The sequence below is a fragment of the Heterodontus francisci genome, chromosome 26 (assembly GCF_036365525.1).
Source record: "Heterodontus francisci isolate sHetFra1 chromosome 26, sHetFra1.hap1, whole genome shotgun sequence".
Lineage (NCBI taxonomy): Eukaryota > Metazoa > Chordata > Chondrichthyes > Heterodontiformes > Heterodontidae > Heterodontus > Heterodontus francisci.
In genome coordinates this window covers 15,153,841-15,178,876 of record NC_090396.1, presented here as the reverse complement: position 1 = coordinate 15,178,876, position 25,036 = coordinate 15,153,841, and the positions used below count along the sequence as shown (strand labels likewise).

Here is a 25,036-nt window from a genome sequence, read left to right as displayed (position 1 = left end):
CATTCAGGCAGAGTTTTATTTCAAAGGAAAGACCCATCCGTGGCTCACTCAGGAAGTTAAGGATAGTATTAGATTAAAAGAAAAGGCTTACAATGTTACAGAAAAAAGGGAGTAGCAAGTGTGAGGATTGGGAGTGTTTTAGAAACCAAAGGGCCACCAAAAAGTTGATTAAAGGAAAAAATACAAGAGTAAACTAGCCAGTAATATAAAAAACAGATTGCAAGAGCTTTTAGGTACATCAGAAGGAAGAGTAGCTAAAGTAAACATTGGTCCCTTGGAAGCAGAGACAGGAGAAATCATCATGCAGAAAGAGGAAATGGCAGAGGCAAATGAACAACTATTTTGAGTCCGTCTTCAAAGTAGAAGACGCAAGTTCCATACCAGAAATGGTCAGTAACCTAGGGGCTAAAAAAAAGAAATTAAGGAAATTCATAGAGAAAAAAGTATTGCAGAAACTTAAGGAACTAAAATCTGACAAATACCTGGGACTATATCCTACAGTTCTAAGGGATAGCTGCAGATATAGTGGATACACTAGTTATGGTTTTCCAAAATTCCTTAGATTTGGGAACAGTCCCAACAGATTGGAAGTTGGCAAATGTTACTCCCTCCTTTCTTGAAAAGTAGTGTGAGAGAAAATAAAGAACTACAGGCCAATTAGCCCAACATCAGTTGCCGGAAAAATACTGGAATCTATTAAGGAAGTCTTAAGGATGGATCTATAGAAAGATTCTTGATAAGCAAGGGGGTGGAAGATTATTAGGGGTAGGTGGAAATGTGGAGTAAATCAGTTCAGCCATGAACTTACTGAATGGTGGAGCAGGCTCGAGGGGCCTACTCCTGCTCCTAATTCGTATGTTCGTATGGAACAATGCACTTAGAAAAGCACAGTATGTTTAGAACAAGTCAACATAGTTTTAATAAAGGGAAATCCTGTTTGACAAATCTAGAATTTTTTTTTTTTATTCATTCATGGGATATGGGCATCGCTGGCCAGGCCAGCATTTACTGCCCATCCCTAATTGCCCTTGACAACTGAGTGGCTTGCTAGGCCATTTCAGAGAGCATTTAAGAGTCAACCACATTGCTGTGGGTCTGGAGTCACATGTAGGCCAGACCAGGTAAGGACAGCGGATTTCTTTCCCTAAAGGACATTAGTGAACCAGATGGGTTTTTAACAACAATCGACAATGGTTTCATGGCCATCATTAGACTAGCTTTTCAATTCCAGATTTATTAATCAAATTCAAATTCCACCTTCTGCTGTGACTCCTCAGATACTGAAGCAGTCCGTGTAGAAATGCAGCAAGATCTGGACAATATCCAGGCTTGGACTGATAAGTGGCAAGTAACATTCACGCCACACAAATGCCAGGCAATGATCATCTCCAACAAGAGAGAATCTAACCATCTCCCCTTGACATTCAATGGCACTGAATCCCCCACTATCAACACCCTAGGGGTTACCATTGACCAGAAATTGAACTGGAGTAGCCATATAAATACCGTGGCTACAAGAGCAGGTCAGAGGCTAGGAATCCTTAAGGCGACTAACTCCCCAAAGCCTGTCCACCATCTACAAGGCACAAGTCAGGAGTGTGATGGAATACTCTCCACTTGCCTGCATGGGTGCAGCTCCAACAACACTCGAAGCTCGACACCATCCAGGACAAAGCAGCCTGCTTGATTGGCACCCCATCTACAAACATTCACTCCCTCCACCACCGACGCACAGTGGCAGCAGTGTGCACCATCTACAAGATGCACTGCAGCAATGCCCCAAAGCTCCTCAGACAGCACCTTCCAAACCCGCGACCTCTACCAACTAGAAGGACGAGGGCAGCAAATACATGGGAACATCACCACCTGCAAGTTCACCTCCAAGTCACACACCATCCTAACTTGGAACTATATCGCCGTTCCTTCACTGTCGCTGGGTCAAAATCCTGGAACTCCCTTCCTAACAGCACTGTGGGTGTACCATCCCCACATGGACTGCAGCGGTTCAAGAAGGCAGCTGACCACCACCTTCTCAAGGGCAATTAGGGAGGGGCAATAAATGCTGGCCTGGCCAGCGATGCCCACATCCCATGAATGAAAAAAAAAAATTTGAACCCATGTCCCCAGACCAATACCCTGGGTTTCTGGGTTACCAGTCCAGTGACAATACCACTACGCCACCGCTTCCCCTTTTGAAGATGTAACTAGTAGACGAAGGGAAACCAGTAGGTGTAGTAAACCTGGATTTCCAAAAGGCATTCAATAAGGTGCCAAATTTAAGGCTAATTGGAAAGATAAGGGCTCAAGGAGTTGGGGGTAATGTACTGCATGGATAAATGATTGCTTCCTGTCTGTTAACCAATGAGTGGGCATAAATGGGACATTTTCAAGTTGGCAGGCAGTAAATAGTGGAGTGATGCAAGGATAGTGCTGGGGCCTCAGCTATTTACAAGCTATATTAATGACTTAGATGAAGAGACAGAGTAATGCATCCAAGCTTGCTGATTCAAAAATAGGTGGAAAGGTAAGCTGCAGAGAGGATGTAGAGAGGCTGCAAAGAGATATAGACAGGTTAGGTGAGCGTCAACAAGATGGCAGATGGAGGAGAATATAAGGAAGTGTGAAGTTATGCACTTTGGTCACAAGAATAGAAAAGCAGAATTTTTTTTTTTTAAAAAGGTGAAATTTGCAAGTGTCAATATTCAAAGAGCGTTGGATGTGCTTGTACAAGGAATGTAGAAAGTTAACATGCAGGTACAGCAAGCAATTAGGAAGGCAAATGGCATGTTTGCCTTTATTGCAAGGGGATTGGAGTACAGGAATAAGGAAGTATTGCTACAATTGTACAGGGTTTCGGTGAGACCACATCTGGAATACTATGTGCAGTTTTGGTCTCCCCATTTAAGAAAGGATATTCTTGCACTGGAGGTAGTACAGTGAAGGTTCACTAGATTGGTCCCTGGGATGAGGGGGCTGTCCTATGACGACAGGGCTGAGGAAATTGGGCCTGTATTCTCTGGAGTTTAGAAGAATGAGAGGTGATCTCATTGAAATGTACAAGATTCTAAAGGGGCTGGATAGGGTAGACACCAAGAGATTATTTCCTCTGGTTGGGGAATCTAAAAATAGTGGTCCAATCTCAGGATCAGGGGCTGATCATTTATGACTGAGATGAGGACAAATTACTTCACTCAAAGGGTTGCGAATCTTTGAAATTTGCTACCCCAGAGGGTTGTGGATGCTCCATTGTTGAATACATTTAAGGCTGGGATAGACAGATTTTTGGTCTCAGGGAATCTAGGGATATGGCGAATGGACAGAAAAGTAGAGTTGAATCCCAAGATCAGCCATGATTGTTTTGAATGGCGGAGTAGGCTCAATGGGCCATATGGTCTACACCTGCTCCTAATTCTTGTGCTTAACTACATGCTGCCCCTTCACGACATAGAGACAGACGGTCAAGTTCCACATACATGTTACTGATATCCAGCTCTACCTCTTCACGAGCTCTGCTGAGCCCTCCACTGCCTCAATCAGCCTATTGTTCCAAAATCTGGTCTTGGAGGAGGTTCAATTACTTCCAGTTAACCCAGGAAGAAACCCATCGCGAGGACAGTGCGCTGTTTAGTGCGGGATCAAGTGAGAGGCAATGGGTTAACCTAGCTCTGGATTCAGGTGAGACTAGTGTGCTAATGCAGCGTAGGATCCAGTGAAAGTACACGATTAACCTACCGCTGGTTCCAGCAAAAGAATAGCATGTTAACCCAGCTCTGGATTCAGACAGTCCACTGTACTAACGCAGTGTAGAATCCAATGAGACTACAGTGTATTAATCTCAAGCTGGATCTAGTTAGAATATAAAAGCAAAATACTGCAGATGCTGGAAATCTGAAATAAGACAAAAAAAACTGCTGGAAATACTCAGGTCTGGCAGCATCTGTGGAGAGAGAGAAGCAAAGTTAAGGTTCCAGGTCAGTGACCTTTCCATCAGCGAGCGGGACACAGTGAGAGCGGAGCCGGAGCACAGAGAAACCGAGAGCAAGCGAGAGTGCTCACTCAGCGAGCGCTGAGTTTTGAAAAAAGTCAGTGACATCACAGGAAAGCTGCAATGTGATTGGTTGGTGAGTAACAGCTGTTAGTCATTTCCTAAGTAGCTTGGTAAGTAACTAAAGTAAAGAGAAAGGTCTACAGTTCTTTTTAATATAGTAGGTAGTTTTTGTTTTTAGGGAATCAAGGTTCCTAGTGTAAATAATGTAATTTTTGGATAATTTAAGGGAGTAAAAAAAAAGTGACATCACAGGAAAACTAAGTTCATTGGTTGGTAAGCAACTGCTAATCTGAATTATCTATTCTAAGCTGATTTCAGATTAAAGGTGAATAGGAGAAATATTTTACAGATTAAAAACTAAAGAGGTCAGAAATTTAGAAAACAAATTAAAATCTAATTAAATAAAATAGAGATGCAGGGCCAGGTGATGTGTTGTACCTGCACGATGTGGGAGCTGGTGGACCTCGTTGTGGTTCCTAGTGACCACATCTGTAGCAAGTGTTGGCTGCTCGAGGAACTCCGGCTCAGAGTTGATGAGCTGGAGTCTGAGCTTCGGACACTGTGACACATCAGGGAAGGGAAAAGTTACCTGGATGCTGTGTTTCAGGAGACAGTCACACCCCTTAGATTAACTACCTTGAATTTGGCCAGTGGTCAGGGACAGGAGGGTGTGACTAGGAATGTGGCAAGTAGAGGGATCCAGGAGGTAGTGTTGCAGGGGCCTCAGCACTTGTCCAACAGGGTTCGAGATTCTTGCTCCCTGTGTGGACGAGAGCAGGAACTATAGGGAGGATGAGCAAACTGACCACAGCACTGTGGTACAGGGAACCATTCAAGTGGGGGGAGAAAAGAGAAATGTAGTCGTAATCGGGGATAGTATAGTTAGAGGCATAGACACTGTTCTCTGTGGTCAGGATAGAGAGACCCAAAGGCTGCGTTACCTACCTGGTGCCAGGGTTTGGGATATCTCATGTGGGCTGCAGAGGAACTTGGAGTGGGAGGGGAAAGATCCAGTTGTGGTCCACGTAGGTACCAACGATATAGGTAGAACGAGGATATAGGTCCTGCTGAGAGAATATGAGCAGCTAGGGGCTGAATTAAAAAGCCAAACCACAAAGGTACTAATCTCCGGATTACTACCTGAGCCACAAGCTAATTGGCACAGGGTCAATAAGATTAAAAAGAGGTAAATGCGTGGCTCAAAGATTAGTGTGGGAGAAATGGGTTGAAATTCGTGGGACATTGGCACAAGTACTGGCAAAGGAGAGAGCTGTTCCAATGGGACAGGCTCCACCTGAATCATGCTGGGACCAGAGTCCTGGCAAATTGCATAACTAGGGCTTTAAACTAAATAGTGGAGGCGGGTGGGGGGCGGGGGGGCGTGGAATTCAGTTCCATGGAAAATTAGAAAGTCAAAGTTAAAAGGAGAAGGTAGGAGTGCAGGTTAGTAATGAGGCTGATTGTTAGCAGAAAATAAAAAAGGTAGGGACAGAACATGTGAACGACATATTGCACCAAGGAATCGTGCAAGAATAGGGAAATTTGATGATATACAAAGCCTTTAAGTTTGTTCTCTGAATGCACGAAGCATTCGGAATAAAATTAATGAGTTAACAGCGCAAATAGAGACAAATAGGTACGATTTAGTGGCAATTACCGAGACGTGGTTGCAGGGAAACCAGGTTTGGGAATTGAATATCCAAGGGTTCTCAGTATTTCAGAAGGATAGGCAGGAAGGAAAAGGAGGTGGTGTAGCTTTGTTAGTAAAGGAAGAGATCAGTGCTGTTGTGAGAAATGATAAAGGCACTGGAGATCAAGACGTAGAATCAGTCTGGGTAGGACTAAGAAATAGCAAGGGAAAGTAGTCCCTGGTGGGACTAATCTATAGGTCCCCAAACAATAGTTCCGCAGTGGGGCATAGTATAAACCAGGAAATACTGGGGGCTTGTAAGAAAGGTACGGCAATAATCATGGGTGATTTCAAAATGCATGTAGACTGGATTAATCAAATTGGCAAGGGTAGCCACGAGGGAGAGTTTATTGAATGTATTAGAGATTGCTTTTTGGAGCAATATGTTGTGGAACCAATTAGGGAACAGGCTATTCTAGATTTGGTATTAAGTAATAAGGTGGGACTACTGATCTCATAGTTAAGGATCCTCTAGGGAAGAGTGATCCCTAGATGCTAGAATTTCAAATTCATTTTGATGGCAAGAAATTGGAGTCACACACTAGCATTCTGGAGTTAAACAAAAGGTAATTACATAGGGATGAGGACAGATTAGGCCCTAGTGGACTGGGCAGGAAGACTAAAAGGTAGGACAGTTGATGAGCAGTGGCAGATGTTTGAGATATTCAATTCCTCCCAACTAAAATATATTCCAGAGAGGAAGAAAGCTTCTAAGAGGGGGAAAACATCCATGGCTAAGCAAGGAAGTTAAGGATAACAAAGGCAAAAACTAAGGCATACTATATTGCAAAGGCCAGTGGCAGGCTGGATGATTGGGAAACTTTTAAAGATCAACAAAAGGTTACTAAAAAAAAGAGCAAAGGTAAATGAAGAAAAAACTAGTGCAAAATATAAAAATGGATAGCAAAAGCTTCTAAAAGTATATAAAAAGGGAAGAGAGTAGCTAAAGTGAATGTTGGTTCCTTGAAGGATGAGAGTGGGGAGTTAATAGAGGGGAACACAGAAATGGCAGAAACACAAAATCAATATTTTGTCTCAGTTTTCATGGTGGAGGACACTAGTACCATCCCAATAGTAACAGGTAATGCAGAGGTTATAGAAAGGGAGGAACTTAGAACAATCACCACTAGGGAAAAAAATACTGAGCAAACTATTGGGATTGAAGGCCTGATGGCCTACATCCTAGGGTCTTAAAGGAAGTGGCAGCAGAGATAGTGGATCCATTGGTTATAATATTCCAAAATTCCCTGGATGTGGGAAAGGTTCCAGTGGATTGGAAAAATGCTAATATAAACACCCTTATTCAAAAAAGGAGGGAGGCAGAAAGTAGGAAACTATAGACCAGTTAGTTTAACATCTGTCATTGGGAAATTGTTAGAATCCATTATTAAGGAAGTAATAACAGGACATTTACAAAGTCAAAACGCAATCCATCAGAGTCAGCATGGTTTTATGAAGGGTAAATCATGTTTGACTAATTTGTTAGAGTTCTTCGAAGCTGTGACAAGCAAAGTGGATAATGGGGATCCTGTTAATGTAGTATATCTGGACTTCCAGAAGGCATTTGATAAGGTGCCGCACAAAAGGTTAATACACAAGGCAAGATCACATGGGGTTAGGGGCAGTTTATTAGCTTGGATACAGGATTGGCTAACCAACAGAAAACAGTCGGGATAAATTTCTGGTTGGCAAGATGTAACTAGTGGGGTGCCACAGGGTTTGGTCCTCAGGCCCCAACTATTTACAATCTATATTAAATGACTTGGATGCAGGGATAGAAGGTACTATAGCCAAATTTGCAGATGACACTAAAATAGGCGGGATAGCAAGTTGCAAGAAATAAGAAATCTGCAACTGGATAATTTAAATAACCAACAAGTCCAGGGAACCCTGAATATCAAAGGATATAGAGGATTGGATCAGTAAAAAAAAAAAAGGCTTATGGCAGATTCAGAGTACTGAAAACAGTGGAGGCACTAGGAGTATAGAAAGTGTATGGGGTACTTAAAGTAATTAGGAGAGTGAAGAGGGGACATGGAAAAACACTGGCGGGCAAGATAAAGGAAATTCCTAAGGCGTTTTATAAATATATTAAGGGCAAGAGGATAACTAGGGAAAGAGCAGGGCCCATTAGAGACCAAAGCGGCAATCTGTGTGTGGATTAATTATTTAAATAATGCATTCCAGATTCCAACCATCCTCTGGGTGAAAAGAATTTTCCTTATTTAAACCATTATTTAAGGTAATTAGAGGCCGGTCAATCTATCAGTGGTTGGGAAACCATTAGAAAAAATTCTGAGGGACAGGATTAACCTCCACTTGGAGAGGCAGGGATTAATCAAGGATAGTCAGCATGGCTTGGTCAGGGGGAGATAGTGTCTAGCTAACTTGATTGAATTTTTTGAGGCGGTGACAAAATGTGTAGATGAGGGGAAAGCAGTTGATGTCGTCTATATGGACTTCAGTAAGGCTTTTGATAAGGTCCCGCATGGGAGAATGATTAAGAAGGTAAGAGCCCATGGGATCAAAGGCAATTTGGATCCAAAATTGGCTTAGTGACAGGAGGCAGAGGATAATGGTAGAGGGTTGTTTTTTTGCGAGTGGAAGCCTGTGACCAGTGGTGTACCGCAGGGCGCTGGGACCCTTGCTGTTTGTAGTGTACATTAATGATTTAGACGCGAATACAGGGGAGATATGATCAGTAAGTTTACAGATGACATGAAAATTAGTGTTGTAAATAGTGAGGAGGAAAGCCTTAGATTACAGGTTGATATAGATGGGCTGAGCAGTGGCAAATGGAATTTAATCCTGAGAAGTGAGGTGATGCATTTTGGGAGGACTAACAAGGCAAGAGAATATACATTGAATGGTAGGACCCTAGGAAGTATAGAAGGTCAGAGGGACCTTGGTGTACTTGTTCACAGATCACTGAAGGCAGCAGCACAGGTAGATAAGGTGGTTAGGAAAGCATATGGGATACTTGTATTCTATGCCTCGGCTAATAAAGGCAAGAGCAGGGAGAGTATGCTGGAGTTGTAGAAAATGCTAGTTAGGCCACAGCTGGAATATTGTGTACAGTTCTGGTCACCACACTATAGGAAGGATGCGATTGCCCTGGAGAGGGTGCAGAGGAGATACACCAGGATGTTGCCTGGGCTGAAGCATTTCAGCTATGAAGAGAGACTGAAAAGGCTAGGGTTGTTTTCCTTAGAGCAGAGAAGGCTGAGGGGGGATATGATTGAGGTATACAAAATTATATGAGGGGCATAGATAGGAAGAAACTTTTTCCCTTAGCAGAGGGGTCAATAACAAGGGGGCATAGATTTAAGGCAAGGTGCATGAGGTTTAGAGTGGATTTGAGGAAAAATGTTTTCACCCAGAGGGTGGTTGGAATCTGGAACACACTGCCTGAAGAGGTTTTAGAGGCAGGAACCCTCAACATTTAAGTAGTATTTAGAGGAGCACTTGATTAGTTTAGGTGCTTGATGGCCGGCACAGACACGATGGGCCGAAGAGCCTGTTTCTGTGCTGTATAACTCTGACTCTACATGGATAGGTTAGGTGAATGGGCCAAAATTTGGTAGATGGAGTTTCATGTGGATAAGCGTGAGGTTATCCATTTTGGTCAGAAGAATAGAAAGGCAAATTATCAGAGTGCTTTGGTGCAGAGGGATCTGGGTGCCCTCATGCATGAAATCGCAGAAAACTAGTATGCAGGTGCAGCAGGTAATAAGGAAGGCAAATGGAATTTTGGCATTTATTGCTAAAGGAATAGAATATAAAAGTAGGGAAGTGTTGCTGCAACTGTACAAGGCATTAGTGAGACCGCACCTGGAGTATTGCGTACAGTTTTTGTCCCCTTACTTGAGCAGGGATGTAGTTGAATTGGAGGCAGTTCAGAGAAGGTTCACTAGATTGATTCCAGAGATGGGGCGTTTGTATTATGAAGAGAGAGAGAGATTGAGTAGTTTAGGCCTTTACTCTACAGTTTAGAAGAGAGAGGGGAGATCTAATTGGAAGTATACAAGATGATTAAGGGGATTGACAAAGTAGACGTAGAGAAGATGTTTCCTCTGGTGGGGCAATCTAGAATGAGAGGTCATAGTTTTAAGATAAGGGGTAGCAGATTTAAAACAGAGAGGAGGAGAAATTAATTCTCTCAAAGGGTCATGAATCTGTGGAATTTACTACTCCAGAGTGCAGTGATGTCGGGACATTGAGTAAACTGGAGGAGATAGACAGATTTTTAATTAGTAATGGGTTGAAGGGTTATGGAGAACAGGCAGGAAAGTGGAGTTGAGGCTGAAATGAGATCAGCCATGATTATATTAAATGGCAGAGCAGGCTCGAGGGGCTGAATTGCCTACTCCCAGTTCTCATGTTCTTTCAGGAGGTTTATCTCAGGATACATGCAGGAGCACCACCAGAATGTTCTCTTTATTCTCACATACCATTTGGCTCAGCATTGATGGTTCCTTTGATGTAGTTTGCCCCGAGCATTGGCTGTTTGATCTCACAGCCCTTCATCAGGTAAAATGGCATTGTGAAGGATTTCAGTGCCTCTTTGCTATCTTTTGCCACAAAGACTATCTGCAAAGCACAGAAACAGGACAGCAAGGTGGCATTGGATACAAGAAAGACAAAACAAATAAATCCATGTATACCTGTACAGGCCTGCGTGTCACGACTGGGGTTTACTGCACTGGTGGGGAAAGGTCTGTCACTTGATATGATCGAGGTGGGAGGAGTGAACGGTCTTTCTTTAGTTCCACTCCTCCACGAGTCACAACATATTTAAATGTTTTACCCAGTTACTGAAACTGGCCAATTATATAATCTATTTCAGAATAAAATCCACCAACCAGATTTCTTTACTAAACAAAATTATTCATTATAAACAAGACTTAACCAGTAAAGATGCAAAGCATCAACAGATCTAAATACGAAAGTTCCTTTCTAAAATTAGCCCAACATACATACAAGTTAAAAGAAAAAATAAGTGTTCTCTACAGCGATCTCTCTACAAAAAAAAAAAAATACTTTAACCTATCTTTTCAGCAGACTGCAATCCCAACTGACTCAAAACAATATCCAAAACGAAACCAACTCTTGACCCCCATAAATCTTGACATGCCTGTAAACAACTCCCGAGTCACCAAGACTCCTGCTGTTTACTTAGCTGGACATGTGACTTCCAGTAAGTGTTTTTAAACCAAGCTCCGAAGTCCTTCCAGTGACCTTCCTTTAAAAAAAAAGATCCAACATCTATGAAATCTCTTCAGCCCCAAATTAATTCATGTCCACAATTTTGAAACCCCCCGAGTCCTCAAAATATTTAAAAAAGGGAAGCACCACTGTATAACACTGGGGTACAGTACAGGTGGGTGCTGGTCTGTCGCTGTGTAGCACTGGGGTACAGCACGGTTCCCCCCACCATCCCAAACAATCCTCAAGGTGAAGGACCTTATTGCTGGGGAATAAATTTCACAATGTGAGCATCAAATAGTCTTAGGTCAGGTATAGCACAGGTTAAATACAGAGTTACACTTCCCTCTAACATTGTTTATCAAACACTTCCAAGACAGCTACTCAGAAGAAATCAAACACTCTCAGGGCAGGGAGCACATAGCTTAGATACAGAGTGAAGCTCCCTCTCCATCACACCATCCCAAAATTAGGGACAGTTTTTTTTTTGTTCGAGGACACTGCCCACTAGGGACTAGCTCGAGAGTGCCCAAACTGATTTGATGGCTCCTTACAGCATAGGTTACATAGATAGTAAAGATTACCTTTTGCACTGTCCAATTGAACTTCCTTCTAAACAAACAGAGTTTAACTCTGCATCCAACCAATGCCACAACGAGACAGTATCAAATCAGAGGTGACTTTCAAGCCATTAATCTAGGCTGGATCTGAAACCTGGCATTAGGTGACTGCTGCTGACGTCTTTGAAAATAGAAAGTCGACATGCTTATTTCATGCAGGAACTGAACACAAGCTGTTCAGCATTTCTCAGATGTGCAACATGGTATGTTACTTACTTGGTATGGCATTAGGTGAACAGTTCCCTTCCTTGAACCTTTGAAAGCTTCCAACGTGTAATTCATATCACTGAATGACAGCTCTACATGGTCGTAAAACATCAAGCTGTGAGGACAGAAACAGAGGTGTAACATCACGCTCAAAACTATCCTGTGACCAAGATGCTTCCGCCTTTTCAATCAGAGTAAGACTGCCACTCGCGAGGTTTAGAGAACAGCTTCAGATACACTTCTCCACTCTCATCCAAACTGATGGCCTATACAGGTGAGCTATTCAACAAAGAGGGCATTAGCCGATATCCACACATGTACTTTCTGGCAGGGGTCACTGGAGTTATTGAGGGCTCTACAGCCAGGGGGCAGATATATTAGGTTAAATAGGAGATTTGGGAAACAGCAACCATGTCAAGATTTGCCAATTAGATAGGTGGTTGAAGTAAAGGAGGGGGTAAAGGGATATGACAACAGGATGGGATCATGGAATTTGGATTACTGCTCATCTGAAGAATCAGCAACAGCACTCACTGGTTGGACAAATTCTATATTTGGGTGTCTATCTTAACTTAGAGTCAAAAGATCATAGGTTCATTGGCTACAGGTGAGGTCCCAGAGGACTGGAGAATAGCCAATGTTGTGCCTTTGTTTAAGAAGGGTGGCAAGGATAATCCAGGAAATTATAGGCCGGTGAGCCTTACGTCAGTGGTAGGGAAACTATTAGAGAGGATTCTTCGGGACAGGATTTACTCCCATTTGGAAACAAAACAAACTGATTAGCGAGAGACAGCATGGTTTTGTGAAGGGGAGGTCGTGTCTTACTAATTTGATTGAGTTTTTTGAGGAAGTGACGAAGATGATTGATGAAGGGCAGTGGATGTTATCTAAATGGACTTCAGTAAAGCCTTTGACAAGGTCCCGCATGGCAGACTGGTACAAAAGGTGAAGTCACACGGGATCAGAGGTGAGCTGGCAAGATGGATACAGAATTGGCTCGGTCATAGAAGACAGAGGGTATCAGGTGGAGTTGCGGATAATGATGAGGATTGTCAGAGGATACAGATCAGTTGGAGACTTGGGCGGAGAAATGGCAGATGGAGTTTAATCCGGACAAATGTGAGGTAATGCATTTTGGAAGGTCTAATGCAGGTGGGAGGTATACAGTAAATGGAAGAGCCCTGAGGAGTATTGACAGGCAGAGAGATCTGGGCGTACAGGTCCACAGGTCACTGAAAGTGGCAACGCAGGTGGATAAGGTAGTCAAGAAGGCATACGGCATGCTTGCCTTCATCGGTCGGGGCATAGAGTATAAAAATTGGCAAGTCATGTTGCAGCTGTACAGAACCTTAGTTAGGCCACACTTAGAATATTGCGTGCAATTCTGGTCGCCACACTACCAGAAGGACGTGGAGGCTTTGGAGAGGGTACAGAGGAGGTTTACCAGGATGTTGCCTGGTCTGGAGGGCATTAGCTATGAGGAGAGGTTGGAAAAACTCGGATTGTTTTCACTGGAACGACGGAGGTGGAGGAGCGACATGATAGAGGTTTACAAAGTTATGAGCGGCATGGACAGAGTGGATAGTCAGAAGCTTTTTCCCCAGGGTGGAAGAGTCAGTTACTAGGGGACATAGGTTTAAGGTGCGAGGGGCAAAAGTTTAGAGGGGATGCGCGAGGCAAGTTTTTCTTTTAAACACAGAGTGGTGAGTGCCTGGAACTTGTTGCCAGAGGAGGTGGTGGAAGCAGATACGATAGTGACGTTTAAGAGACATCTTGACAAACACATGAATAGGAAGGGAATAGAGGGATATGGGCCCCGGAAGTGCAGAAGGTGTTAGTTTAGGCAGGCATCAAGATCGGCGCAGGCTTGGAGGGCCGAACGGCCTGTTCCTGTGCTGTTCTTTGTTCAAGTCCAACTTGAGCACCATAGTCTAGGCATAAACTTCAGTGCAGAGGGATTGCTGCACTGTCAGAGTGCTGTCTTTTAGAAATGTTCCAGACCAAATTGGGCCTTGGTTTCAGTGTAATGTGACTTTGAGAACATAAATTAAGGCAGACACTCCAGTGCAATACTGAGGGAGGGTTGCATTGCTGGTGGTGTCATCTTTCGGATGAGACATTGAAGTGAAGCCCCACCAGCCTGCTCAGGTGGATGTAAAAGATCCTATGGCACTATTTCAAAGGCGAACCAGGGAGTTATCCCTGGTGTCCTGGCCAATATTTAACCCTCAAATCAACAATCACAAAAACAGATTATCTGGTCATTGTCATATTGCTGTTTGAAAGAGTTTGCAGTGCACAAATTAGTTGCCACACATTTCCTACATTACAACAGTGACAACACTTCAAAAGTGCATTATGTCATGACCAACCTTTCAAGACAAAGCCCCAAATCAAGATATACTATTCAGACTGTGGTGGGAGAGATGTACTGTTAATTCAGTCCCGTCCCTCCACAGATCACCCAACATCTAATTTTAAACTTCCCAAATTAAAGACCCATTCAAATTTTACCATCTATTAACCCCTGAAAGAAACTAACCAAACCAGGTAATAAAAGCAAAATACTGCGGATGCTGGAAATCTGAAACAAAAACAAGAAATGCTGGAATCACTCAGCAGGTCTGGCAGCATCTGTGGAAAGAGAAGCAGAGTTAACGTTTCGGGTCAGTGACCCTTCTTCGGAACTCAGTTTGGGTTCCGAAGAAGGGTCACTGACCCGAAACGTTAACTCTGCTTCTCTTTCCACAGATGCTGCCAGACCTGCTGAGTGCTTCTAGCATTTCTTGTTTTTGTAACCAAACCAGGTGTTGTGAGAACAAATTAACTGTTTAATTAGAAAAACTAAATTCTTAAAAACACAAAGATATAAACACAAAGTGGGGGAAAAAAGTGTCCTTGCAGAATTACACTCCTGACAAAATGAAATCTTCCAATGTGGAATAGTCCAAGGTTGCTTGAAGTCCTCACAGCGGTCTGTTGGGGGAGGGGGGGGGGGTGAAATAAAAATGATTCTTCAACAGTAGAACAGTCCATAGCCTAGTTCAACAGTTGAATTGATGCTCTTCTTTTCCAGCAATGAATTTCAACAATTACAGTTCAGTAGTTAAAGGAATTGGTTATTTTCTTTTAAGAAATTAATCTGGCTTGACATCTGAATTCTGAGAGCATAATGAATAGGGTTTAAACAAACCAAGAGAGAGCTCTCTTTACCTTCAGTATATGCTAACTTAGTGTCTGTCAACTGTGTCTCAAGTCAGTTTATTTTAAGCCAGTTTCAAATGTCAATCGGCAACAATGTATCTCTCGATCCTCAGTCTTGGAATGGCTGTATCCCAGGGCAACCAGAATGCATTCTTTGACTCAGTCTCTGGACCTTGTTGCCTTAAAGCAGTACTTCTCTTTTTCCAGCCTTAAAGGCACATCACATTCTTCCCAGAAAAAAAAACTACAGGATCATAACAATTAGCTGTAAAGTGCTGAGATGTCCAGTGGTTATGAAAAACACCATATAAATGCAAGTTTAAAAAAAAAATATGGTCTAGATGGGCTGCATCATAAATTGCTAAGGGAGGTAAAGATAGAAATTACAGAGGCTCTGGCCACAATCTTCCAATCCTCCTTGGATAGGGAAGAGATGCCAGAGACTGGATGCAAATATTACACCCTTTTTCAAAAAAGGTCAGAGGGATAAACCTAGCAATTACAAACCAGTCAGCCAAACATCAGTGGTGAGGAAACATTTAGAGACAGTAATACAAGCCAAAATTAATTGGCATTTGGGAACATATGAGCTAATAAATAAAAATCAGCACAGTTAAAGGCAAATCATACTTGACTAATCTGATCAAGTTCTTTGATGAAGTAATGGAGAGGGTTGATGGGAGTAGTGCGGTTGATGTTGTGCAAATGGACTTTCAAAAGGCGTTTGACAGAGTACCACATAATAGGCTTGTTAGCAAAATTAAAGCCCATGAGATTAAATGGACTGTAGTAACGTGGATACAAAACTAAGGGACAGAAAGCAACAAACGGATGTTTTTCAGACAAGAGGGAAGAATACAGTGGTGTCCTCCAGGGGTCGGTACTAGGATGACTGATTTTTTGATTATATATTGACCTGGACTTGGGTGAACAGGGCAGAATATCAAAAGTTGCAGATGACATGCAACTCAGAAATGTAGTAAACAATGTGCAGGTTAGCAACAGACTTCAGGAGGACACAGACTGATGAAACAAACAAACACTTGACTGATGTATTTTAATGCAGAGAAGTGTGAAGTGATATATTTTGGTATAACAGGATCAGGAGAGGCAATATAAACTAAATTATACAACTTGAAAGCAGCTGTAGGAACAGAGAGGCCTGGGATGTATGTACACAAATTTTCAAAAGGTGGCAAAATAAGTTAAAAAGGATGTTCGAAAACATATGGGATCATTGGCTTTATAAACAGGCATAGAGTACAAAGGTAAGAAAGTTATACTAAAGTTCACCTTTGGGCACCATACTTTAGATTGTCAATCCCTCAGAGGGGTACAGGGGAGATTTACTAGCAATGTTACCAAGGATGAGGGACTTCAGTTATGCAGAGAGACTGAGGAGGCTGGACCTGTTCTCCTTAGTACAGAGAAAGCCAAAAGATTTGACAGAAGTGTTCAAAAAGAAAGTCTTGCATTTATATAGCACCTTTCACAACCTCAGTGCATCCCAAAGTGCTTTACAAGCCAATGGAAGTACCTTTTGAAGTTGTAGTCACTGTGGTAATGTAGGAAACACGAGAACAAATTTGCACACAGCAAGCTCCCACAAACAACAATGTGACAATAATCAGATAATCTTTAAGTGATGTTAAGGGATAAATATGGACCAGGACACCAGGGAGAACACCAAAGCTTTTCTTCAAACTGGTACCATGCAATCTTTTATGTCTAGCTGAGAGAACAAACAGGGCCTTGGTTTAACGTCTCATCCAAAAGACAGCATCAGTTAGATTTTTATGCTAAAATCTGAAGTGGGACTTAAACCCACAACCTTCTGACTCACAGGTTAGAGGGATACCACTGAGCCACAGCTGACACTCAATAATGAAGGGTTTTAATAGGGTAAGGAGAAACTGTTTCCACTGGTAGGAGGGTCAGTAACCAGAAGAATATAAAGTTACAGGGCTATGGGGATAAAGCTGGGGAATGGGACTGATTGCAGAGTAATGCAGAGAGCTGGCATGGACGTGATGGGCCAAATGACCTCCTTCAGTGCCTTTATGACTCTATATGATATGACACAGAAAAAAAAAAGAACCAGAGGAGAGATGAAGAAAGATTTCTTTTACACAGAGAGTTTGATCCAGAATGTGCTGTCTGAAAGGGTAGTGGAAGCAGACTCAATAGTAATTTTCAAAAAAAGAACTAGATAAAATACTTGAAGTAAAGGCCTACTACCCAACCCCGACGCATGTCTGGTTCGGGTCGGGTCGCTCTTCCAGGTCCGGCATTTGGGCTCAGGTCAGACACGCTCGATCACAGAGAAGTGGCTCCAATGTTAATTTTCGGACTAGAAAAGGTGGTTTTGTTAGTTATTTTAAGCTTGTGCAGATCAGCAACAAAGTGAAAAACGGAAGGCAAGTTAACTGATGGTCGGGTCGGGCACGGGAAAAAAAATGAAAGGACTTGAGCCAGTGGACCTGTCGGGCTCAGGTTGGGTTTTTATTTTGCGGACCTAAGCCGGCCTTTAACTTGAAGGGCGAAAATTGCAGAATGATGGAGACAGAGCCAGGAGAGGGACTAAATGGACACTTTCAAAGAGCTAGCACAGGCATGATGAAAAGAATGGCCTCCTCCTGTATTGTATCAATCGATATTATAATTCATAAATATAATCAGTAACAATATAATTAATTGAAATACATGCAAGCAATATTTTAAAAAATTGAAAGAGGACCCCAGCCTGGGCCCAGTTGAATGCCTCTATCCTATCCTATCCTATCCTAGCCTAGCCTAGCCTGGCCTGGCCTCCCTTCCATCCTTTCATGCCCAGCCCGCGCCGGGCCCTGGTACCTGTCGCTGACGAGCTCCCCCGGCCTGTTGATCGCCATCTCCCCCGCTGGACTGATGGAAAGAAGCATCTGGAAACGGATCGACACCGGGAGTGACGCTGCCCCGCCCCTTTTAAAGGGACAGTCACCCGGTCACCCACTGATCCAACTTCTTAAAGGGACATTAACCAGCTCAGCTCATTAAAAAGCAATACCCTTACCCCACACCTCAACAGGGCAATAACTGCTCATATACGCCTCAAAGGGGCCAGAACTCTTGGATGAGAATGGATCAATTGAATAAAAGTTATCACAAACCTTATGCCTCCCAGGAGATGCATCAAGAGTTAAAAAGCTTATATAAAATGTGGATGCTAGAAATCTGAAATAAAAACATAAAATGCTGGAAATACAGAGGGTCAGGCAGCATCGCTGGAGAGGGAAACGGAGTTAACGTTTCAAGTCGATGACTTTTCATCACATCTTTTCTGAGTATTTCCAGCATTTTCTGCTTTTGGTTAAAAAGCTTAGCTCTTTTTACATGTTGTGCTTATCAAAGGGAGATATTCCTAAAGGCAAATGGAACATTTTGCAAATCAGTTATCCAGTGTCCTGAGCAAACACTCGGAGAACAGGGAGGTACAGAAACCCGTCAGATACAGAGTAAAGCTTCCTCTACGCTGTCCCATCAAACAGTCCCAATGCAGGTACAGTGTGGGTTAGATAGAGTAAAGCTCCCTCTATACTGTCCTATCAACCACTCCAAGGTCACATACAGCATTGGTAAGATACAGAATAAAGCTCCCTCCACACCACCCCATTAAGGTGTGTTAGCCCCAAATGAAGAACACCCTGCCTCCATTCTGCCCCAAATGCAGGAGTGGGGCATTATCCCTGCTCCCACATCAGCCATCCTGTGGCCTTTCTGAGTGTTAGTGCCAATTTGACACCATGAGCCAAGAACCAGGAGGAATTGAAGTGTGGCCTCCAAAAGCCTAATGGGGATCTATAACACACCTACCCAGGTGTTTGAAGTCTTGTAACAGCTCGCTCTCTAGGATGTTCCAGGGCCTCAAGAATTTCAGAAGAGGAAACTGTGAATCACACGCCCTTCTGCCCTCTTAACTGTTATGTTTTATTCATTCTCAGGTGTCGCTGGCAAGGCTAGCATTTAATGCCTATCCCTAGTTGCCCTGTATTTCTCGGGCAGTTATGCATCAACCAGTTTAGTGTGGAGGCTGGAGTAGCATATAGGCCAGATCAGGCAAGGGCAAAACTAAAAGATATTGCTGAGCCAGTTTAATTTTTACAACAATCAGACAGTCATGATCACTTTCACTGAATTCCGGCTTTATAATTTCCAGATATTTCAACTTGAATGCCAATTCTCAAAGAGCCAAAGTGGAATTTGAACTCACATTCACTAGATTATTAGATCAGGCTACTGAATTACTAGTATATATACTGGGGCACTACAATTTGCTCTTTATTGAGTGGGCAAATTTTCTCTCAGCTTTTTTTGGTTCCGTCCTCACATGAGCTGGCTTGATGAAGTGGGAGCTAACCGAAAACTCATTACAACTTTGCAACAAGGATGCTGGGGAATGATTTAGATTTGGAGCACCATTTTCCACTTCATTCTAATCAAGAGGCTGTCTGGGTAAAGGGGAAACAGCCTTTATTAACTAAACCCGTTATTTCAGGGTAAAATCTTTTGAAATGTTCATATAAAGCTACCCCCTTCTGCTTCAAGTAGCTGAACAACAGCAAGACAAGTTCAATCTGCAGCTTCTGCACAGTGAGCTGATCTGAGTTAGGGTAGTGATAGAGATGTTTATAACTGATCCCTAAACCAAGGAGAGCAAGGGATATAAAAAAAATCAGCCAGGAATTCCACTGGAATAGTGCAATGTCAGATCTGCCTGTTAAAGCCCCCTTGGTTAAAAAGCCTTTCTACGGAACAGTGACCACTTGGTTGAGGAACAGGAAACAAAAACTTACAAAACAAAAATAGCCAACTGCAAACAAAACCTCCGGACACTTATAGGTTTGGCTAGTTAGAACGAAAGACATTTTTACATCCGTGACTGTACTGAACAACTCCTCTACTGCAACAAATATTAACCTCAAGTCAAAAGAGGATCTCAGATCACAACACAGAGATTGAGATTAAACACACACATTATACCAGCCCCGACTGGAGCAAAGGCTGACATTCAACAAGTCATATTTAAAGGGTTGGCTCCACTGACATCAACATGGGTGTGTAAACCTGAATGAGCCACAGTCGTACACAAAGTATTGCTCTGTATTTCCCCATTTTTATGCACAAGCAATCAGAGAAAGACTTCTATTTATATAATGAGTTTCACAACAGCTCAGTGTTTTATAGCCAATTAAGTACCAGTCTTGAATGTAATGTAGGAAATGTCGCAGCCAGTTTTTGTACATGATCCCACAAGCAGTAATTAGATAATGACTATAGATAATCTGTTTTCTTAAGTGATATTGGCTAATTCCCGGTGTTAAAGAGACGGAGTAACAAAACTCAGAACTCTAGATTGAAAGAGGACCTCCCAGAGTACAAGATACAAGCAGAATAGAAAACATGAAGCCAGCACACTATTCTAGCTGAAATTGGAGAAGGAAACTGTTGATGTCAATTGGTAACAGACAGAAGAGGAGGGAAACCAACTTCTACAGAGTGATATCAGGAGAGTGGGCATCAGGTGATCAACTGTGATACCCCCATCCCTGAACAGCTTGTTAACACCCTCTAGACTCTAATGGCCACTAGATGAGATAATGGGGAACATCCAGCTCCTGTGGATCTGTACTCTAACCTGGGCCAGCATCTTCAAGAGAGGATGAGAAGGAAAAATAAACAGTGATGGGAGAGACACCTTCCCCCCGTGTAATATTTGCTTCATTTAGGTTGAGTGGACAAGTTGCTGGTTGCATAGCACCTGGTAACACACCATTAGAAGGAGATCACAGATGGCAGCACTCACTCAACACTGAACATAGCTTTATTTTACAAGAGATAAAGATACATTTGTAGAGAGCACAGGCTGCAGCAGGCGATGGTTACAGCTCACTGATGGGCTTGTGCGGCCAGAAGGGATACTTCACCGTGTCCAGTTTAGTTTCAGGGAAAGCATTGTTCAGACCCTCATTGATGATTTGGTTGAATTGAACCATGCTTTTAAATTTCGCCAGCTGGAAAACAGCAAGTGAGCAGAACAAAATGAGAAAATGTACAACAGCACACTGACAACCAGACAGAATCATAGAATTGTTACAGCTCAAAAGGAGTAATTTAAGCCTGTCATGTCCGTGCCGGCTCCCTGGAACAGCAACTCACCTAATCACATGCGACTGCCTTTAACCCGTAGGCCTGCAAATTTTTTTGTTTCAGATAATTATCCAATTCTCTTTTTGAGTACTCGATTGAATCTGCCTCCACCACACTCTCAGGCATTGTATTCCAGATCCTAAACACGCACTGCATAAAAAAAGCTTCTCCAAGTCACCATTGCTTCTTTTGCCAATCTCATTAAATTGGTGTCGTCTGGTCCTTAGCCCTTCTGCCAACAGGAACAGTTTCTCTCTATTTACACTGTCTAGACCCCTCATGATTTTGAAAACCTCCCTCAAATCTCCTCTTAATCTTCTCTCCTCAAAGGAGAACAGCCCCAGCTTCTCCAATCTATCCACGTAACTGAAGATCTTCATCCCCGGAACCTGTACAGGTCTGCGCTCTAGGAATCCAGACCCACCCCCTCATAAAACCTCCTTATAGACCCCAGCAAATGCACCTCCATCCCTTTGTACGCACTAGTCCTGGGCTCTGACCTGGGTTCTGGTTGTCCTTATTTGGTATTATTCGCAGAAGTATATACGTCAGGGGGGACAGAACGGGATCAGGATCAGGATTGAAAAGTAGAAAGGTTTATGGCACAAAAGAAAAGCATTCAGCCCATCATGTCTATGCTGGCTGAAAGAGACAGACAGCCTAATCCCACCTTCCAACTCTTAGTCCGTAGTCTTGTAGGTTACGGCACTTCTGGGTTTTTTTTTTAATATATGTAAGAAGGATTTCCACCTCTACCACCCTGTCAGGCAGTGAGTTCCAGACCCCCCTCACCCTCCAGTGAAAGAATTTCAAATCAACTCCCCTCCAATTCTTATACCAATTACTTTAAATCTATGCCTCCTGGTTATTGACCTCTCTGCTAATGGAAATAGGTTCTTCCTATCCACTCAATCTAGGCCCCTTATAATTTTATACACCTCAATTAAATCTCCCTCAGCCTCCGCTGGTCCAAAGAAAACAGCCCTAGCCTATCCAATCTCTCATCTTAGCTAAAATTCTCCATTCCTGCCAACATTTAAACTCTCTCCAACAGCACCAGTAAACCTCTCGCCATGACATTGGACCCGTCCTGCTTGTACAGGTCCAACCCCTCCCAAAACCAGTTCCAATGCCCCAGGAATCTTCAGCCCTCCCTTCTGCACCATCTCTCTAGCCATGCATTCATTTGCTCTATCCTCCTATTTCTGTATTCAGGCGCATGGCACCAGGAGGAATCTGCAGATCACTACCCTTGAGGTTGTACTTTTATTTCTTTCCCTAACTCCCTGAAATCTGCTGGAAGGATCTCATCCCTCTTTCTACCTACATTATTGGTACCAATATGGACCATGCCTTCTGGCTGTTCATCCTTTCCCACCCCCCCCCCCCTCCTTCCTCAACTAGTGAATCTCCTATCATGATTGCTTTCCTGACCTTCCCCCTCCCTCCCTGCACAGCTGAGCCACTCAGGGTACTGCAAACTTAGCTCTGGCTATATTCCTCACAGAAACCAGTGCCCTTTCCAGTACTCAGAACCAAATATGGATCAAACGTGAGATGCACTCAGGGAACGCCTGCACTACCTGCCTGGTCCTGCTTGTCTGCCTGGTGGTCACCCATTCCCTCTCTGCCTGCACACCTTTAAGCTATGGGGCGCCCACCTCTAGAAACTTACTATCCATGTAGCTTTCAGCCTCGCTGATGCACCACAAGATGCCAGCTGCTGCTCAAGCTCTGAAACCTTGAGCTCGAGCTCCTCCAGCTGATGACACTTTCTGCACATGTGGTTGTCCAGGACACGAGAAGTGTCTTGGAGGTCCCACATGGAACAGTATGTGCATTCCATGGAACTGAGGTGCCATGCCTCCCTTTATTGGACTAATTAAACTTAACAGAAATAAACAAAAGACTTATTTAAAAATAACTCACCTGATACTCACCAATTAACACCTTCTCTTGTGCTGACGTCACTTTAGTTTTTTTTTTAAAAACTTCACTCCCTTCCGCTCACGCTCCATCCAGGCTCCCCAATTGAGAGCTACTCCCAGGGCCTTGCTTTTTATCCTCGCTGGCTGCTTTGCTGCTCCGCCCACAGTGTAGATCAGTGCTCCTTACCTCCAGGATCTCTCATTGGGTTTGGCTGTGATGGTTGTACACTAGTGCAATCAAACCTGATTAAGTTCTCCAGGGGCCAGTATTAAAGCCAACATGTAATGGTGCCCTACAGCCTGGAAGGGCCAAGGTTCGATTCATAGGCAGGGCTGGGTTGGCAGGACTCAGAAGGTAGAAATTTGCTTTGGCAACCCAGGTCTTGGTAAAGGAGGTAAAAACAACCAGGGCTCATGTCACCCAGTGATCCTGCTGGGAAATACATATATAACTGTCAAGTGGGGACATGGTCAAATGCTGCAACAAATCCCCCACACTTAAGTAGCTTGCTGGCACTCACTGAACAATGGCCACACCCATAATATATCAGAACAATCTGTACCGACGGGATCTTCGCTCCAGCTAGGGTCAGTGCCTGTGAGGCCTGTGCCCCAGAAAGGGTCAACATCCGAGGGACCCACAGCTATGCACGCGGTTGCCTTACCTCCTTCTCATATTTGGAAATCTGCTCCCCAATCTTATACAGTGACAGACCTGTACCCACTAGTACTATACCCTAGTGCTATACAGTGATAGACCTGTAGCCACCAGTACTGTACCCATTATACAGACCTGTACCCACCACTACTGTACCCCAGTGATAAGATCATGATAGTCCATATTTCATTTTGATTGGGGAACCATAGGGCCTACTGGCCAAATATTGGGGTAAGAAGGACTTCAAAAGGTTCCATCACTGGTGGTCAAAGTGGAATGCACCCTGAGCTGATAATAAGCCTATCCTGGAGTGTCCATGAAATAGGCCACATCACTGATGTCCAACCAGACATGGACCAGTTGGCCCAGACCAATATCTTTCAGTCCAGCAAATCTGACTACACTGCTCAAAGGGGAAGCTGCTTACTGTCCTCGGCTCCCAGTACATGAACAGTTATGGGTACCGGACAGGACATAAGCTCCAGGTTCATCAGAAACCATGAACTAAAATCTATAAATCCCTCTTTTTCCAGTATCCCTTCTCTAATGGAGCAAATCATTGACCTAGGGCTCAAACTGCCTCTTAGTACCGCTTACCAAGTGAACCCAGGGGTTAGGGGCCAAATGGCCTACTCCTGCTCCTATTTTCCTATGTCCCTTTAACTCCCTCAAGAAGAACTAGCCTGCATTTATAGAGCAGCTTTCATAACCCCTGGATGTCCCAACATGCTTTATAACCAAAGAATTGTAGTCACTGTTGTAATGTGGGAAACATGACAGCCAATTTGAATACAATAGGGTCCCACAGACAGCAAGATGATAAATGACCAGATAATCTGTTTTTTAGCGATGTTAGTTAAGCAATAAATATTGGCCAGGACAAAAACAGGAGGATTCCTGTGCTCTTCTTTGAATGAGTGTCATGGGATCTTTTACAGTCACCTGAGAGGGCAGAAGGAACCTTGGTTTAATGTCTCATCTGAAAGACAGCACCTCTGACAGTGCAGCACTCCCTCAATACTATACTGCCTGAATTGAGTGCTCAAGTCTGTGGAACTGGGCTTAAACCCATAACCTTCTGACATGGAGTTAAGAGTGCTACCCAATGAGCCATGGCTGACACTGTCAGCTGATGAGCAACGGGTGTCCCCATGGTTTGCATGCCAAGCATCTGGACTAACAACACTCCCAAATACCCCAGCAAGAGTCAGCAGCTTTAGGAAATTGGGGGACAAGAAAGGAAAAGTATGAAGAGTGAATGGGGTGGTGAGGGACAGCGCTGCAGCCTAA

At 43.4% G+C, this 25,036-nt stretch overlaps 1 protein-coding gene across 6 annotated transcripts in view; it reads right to left on the bottom strand.

Moving 5' to 3' along the window:
• LOC137384190 (WW domain-binding protein 2-like) overlaps window positions 1-25,036 on the bottom strand; it is a 118,444-nt gene that overhangs the window by 54,770 nt on the left and 38,638 nt on the right. For 4 of the 6 annotated variants that reach the window (XR_010977538.1, XM_068057831.1, XM_068057835.1 and 1 more), the window contains exons 1-3: window positions 17,828-17,924; window positions 11,780-11,885; window positions 10,190-10,328 (exon numbers count right to left, since the gene is read on the bottom strand). The exons of the other annotated variants lie outside the window; for them this stretch is intronic. Coding sequence is in view for 3 of the 4 variants with exons in the window: in XM_068057831.1 (XP_067913932.1) it covers window positions 10,190-10,328; window positions 11,780-11,885; window positions 17,828-17,895 (313 nt within the window). In the remaining variant the exon portion in view is untranslated. Of the gene's footprint in view, window positions 1-10,189; window positions 10,329-11,779; window positions 11,886-17,827; window positions 17,925-25,036 lie in introns of those variants that run through there. 6 annotated transcript variants of the gene reach the window in all.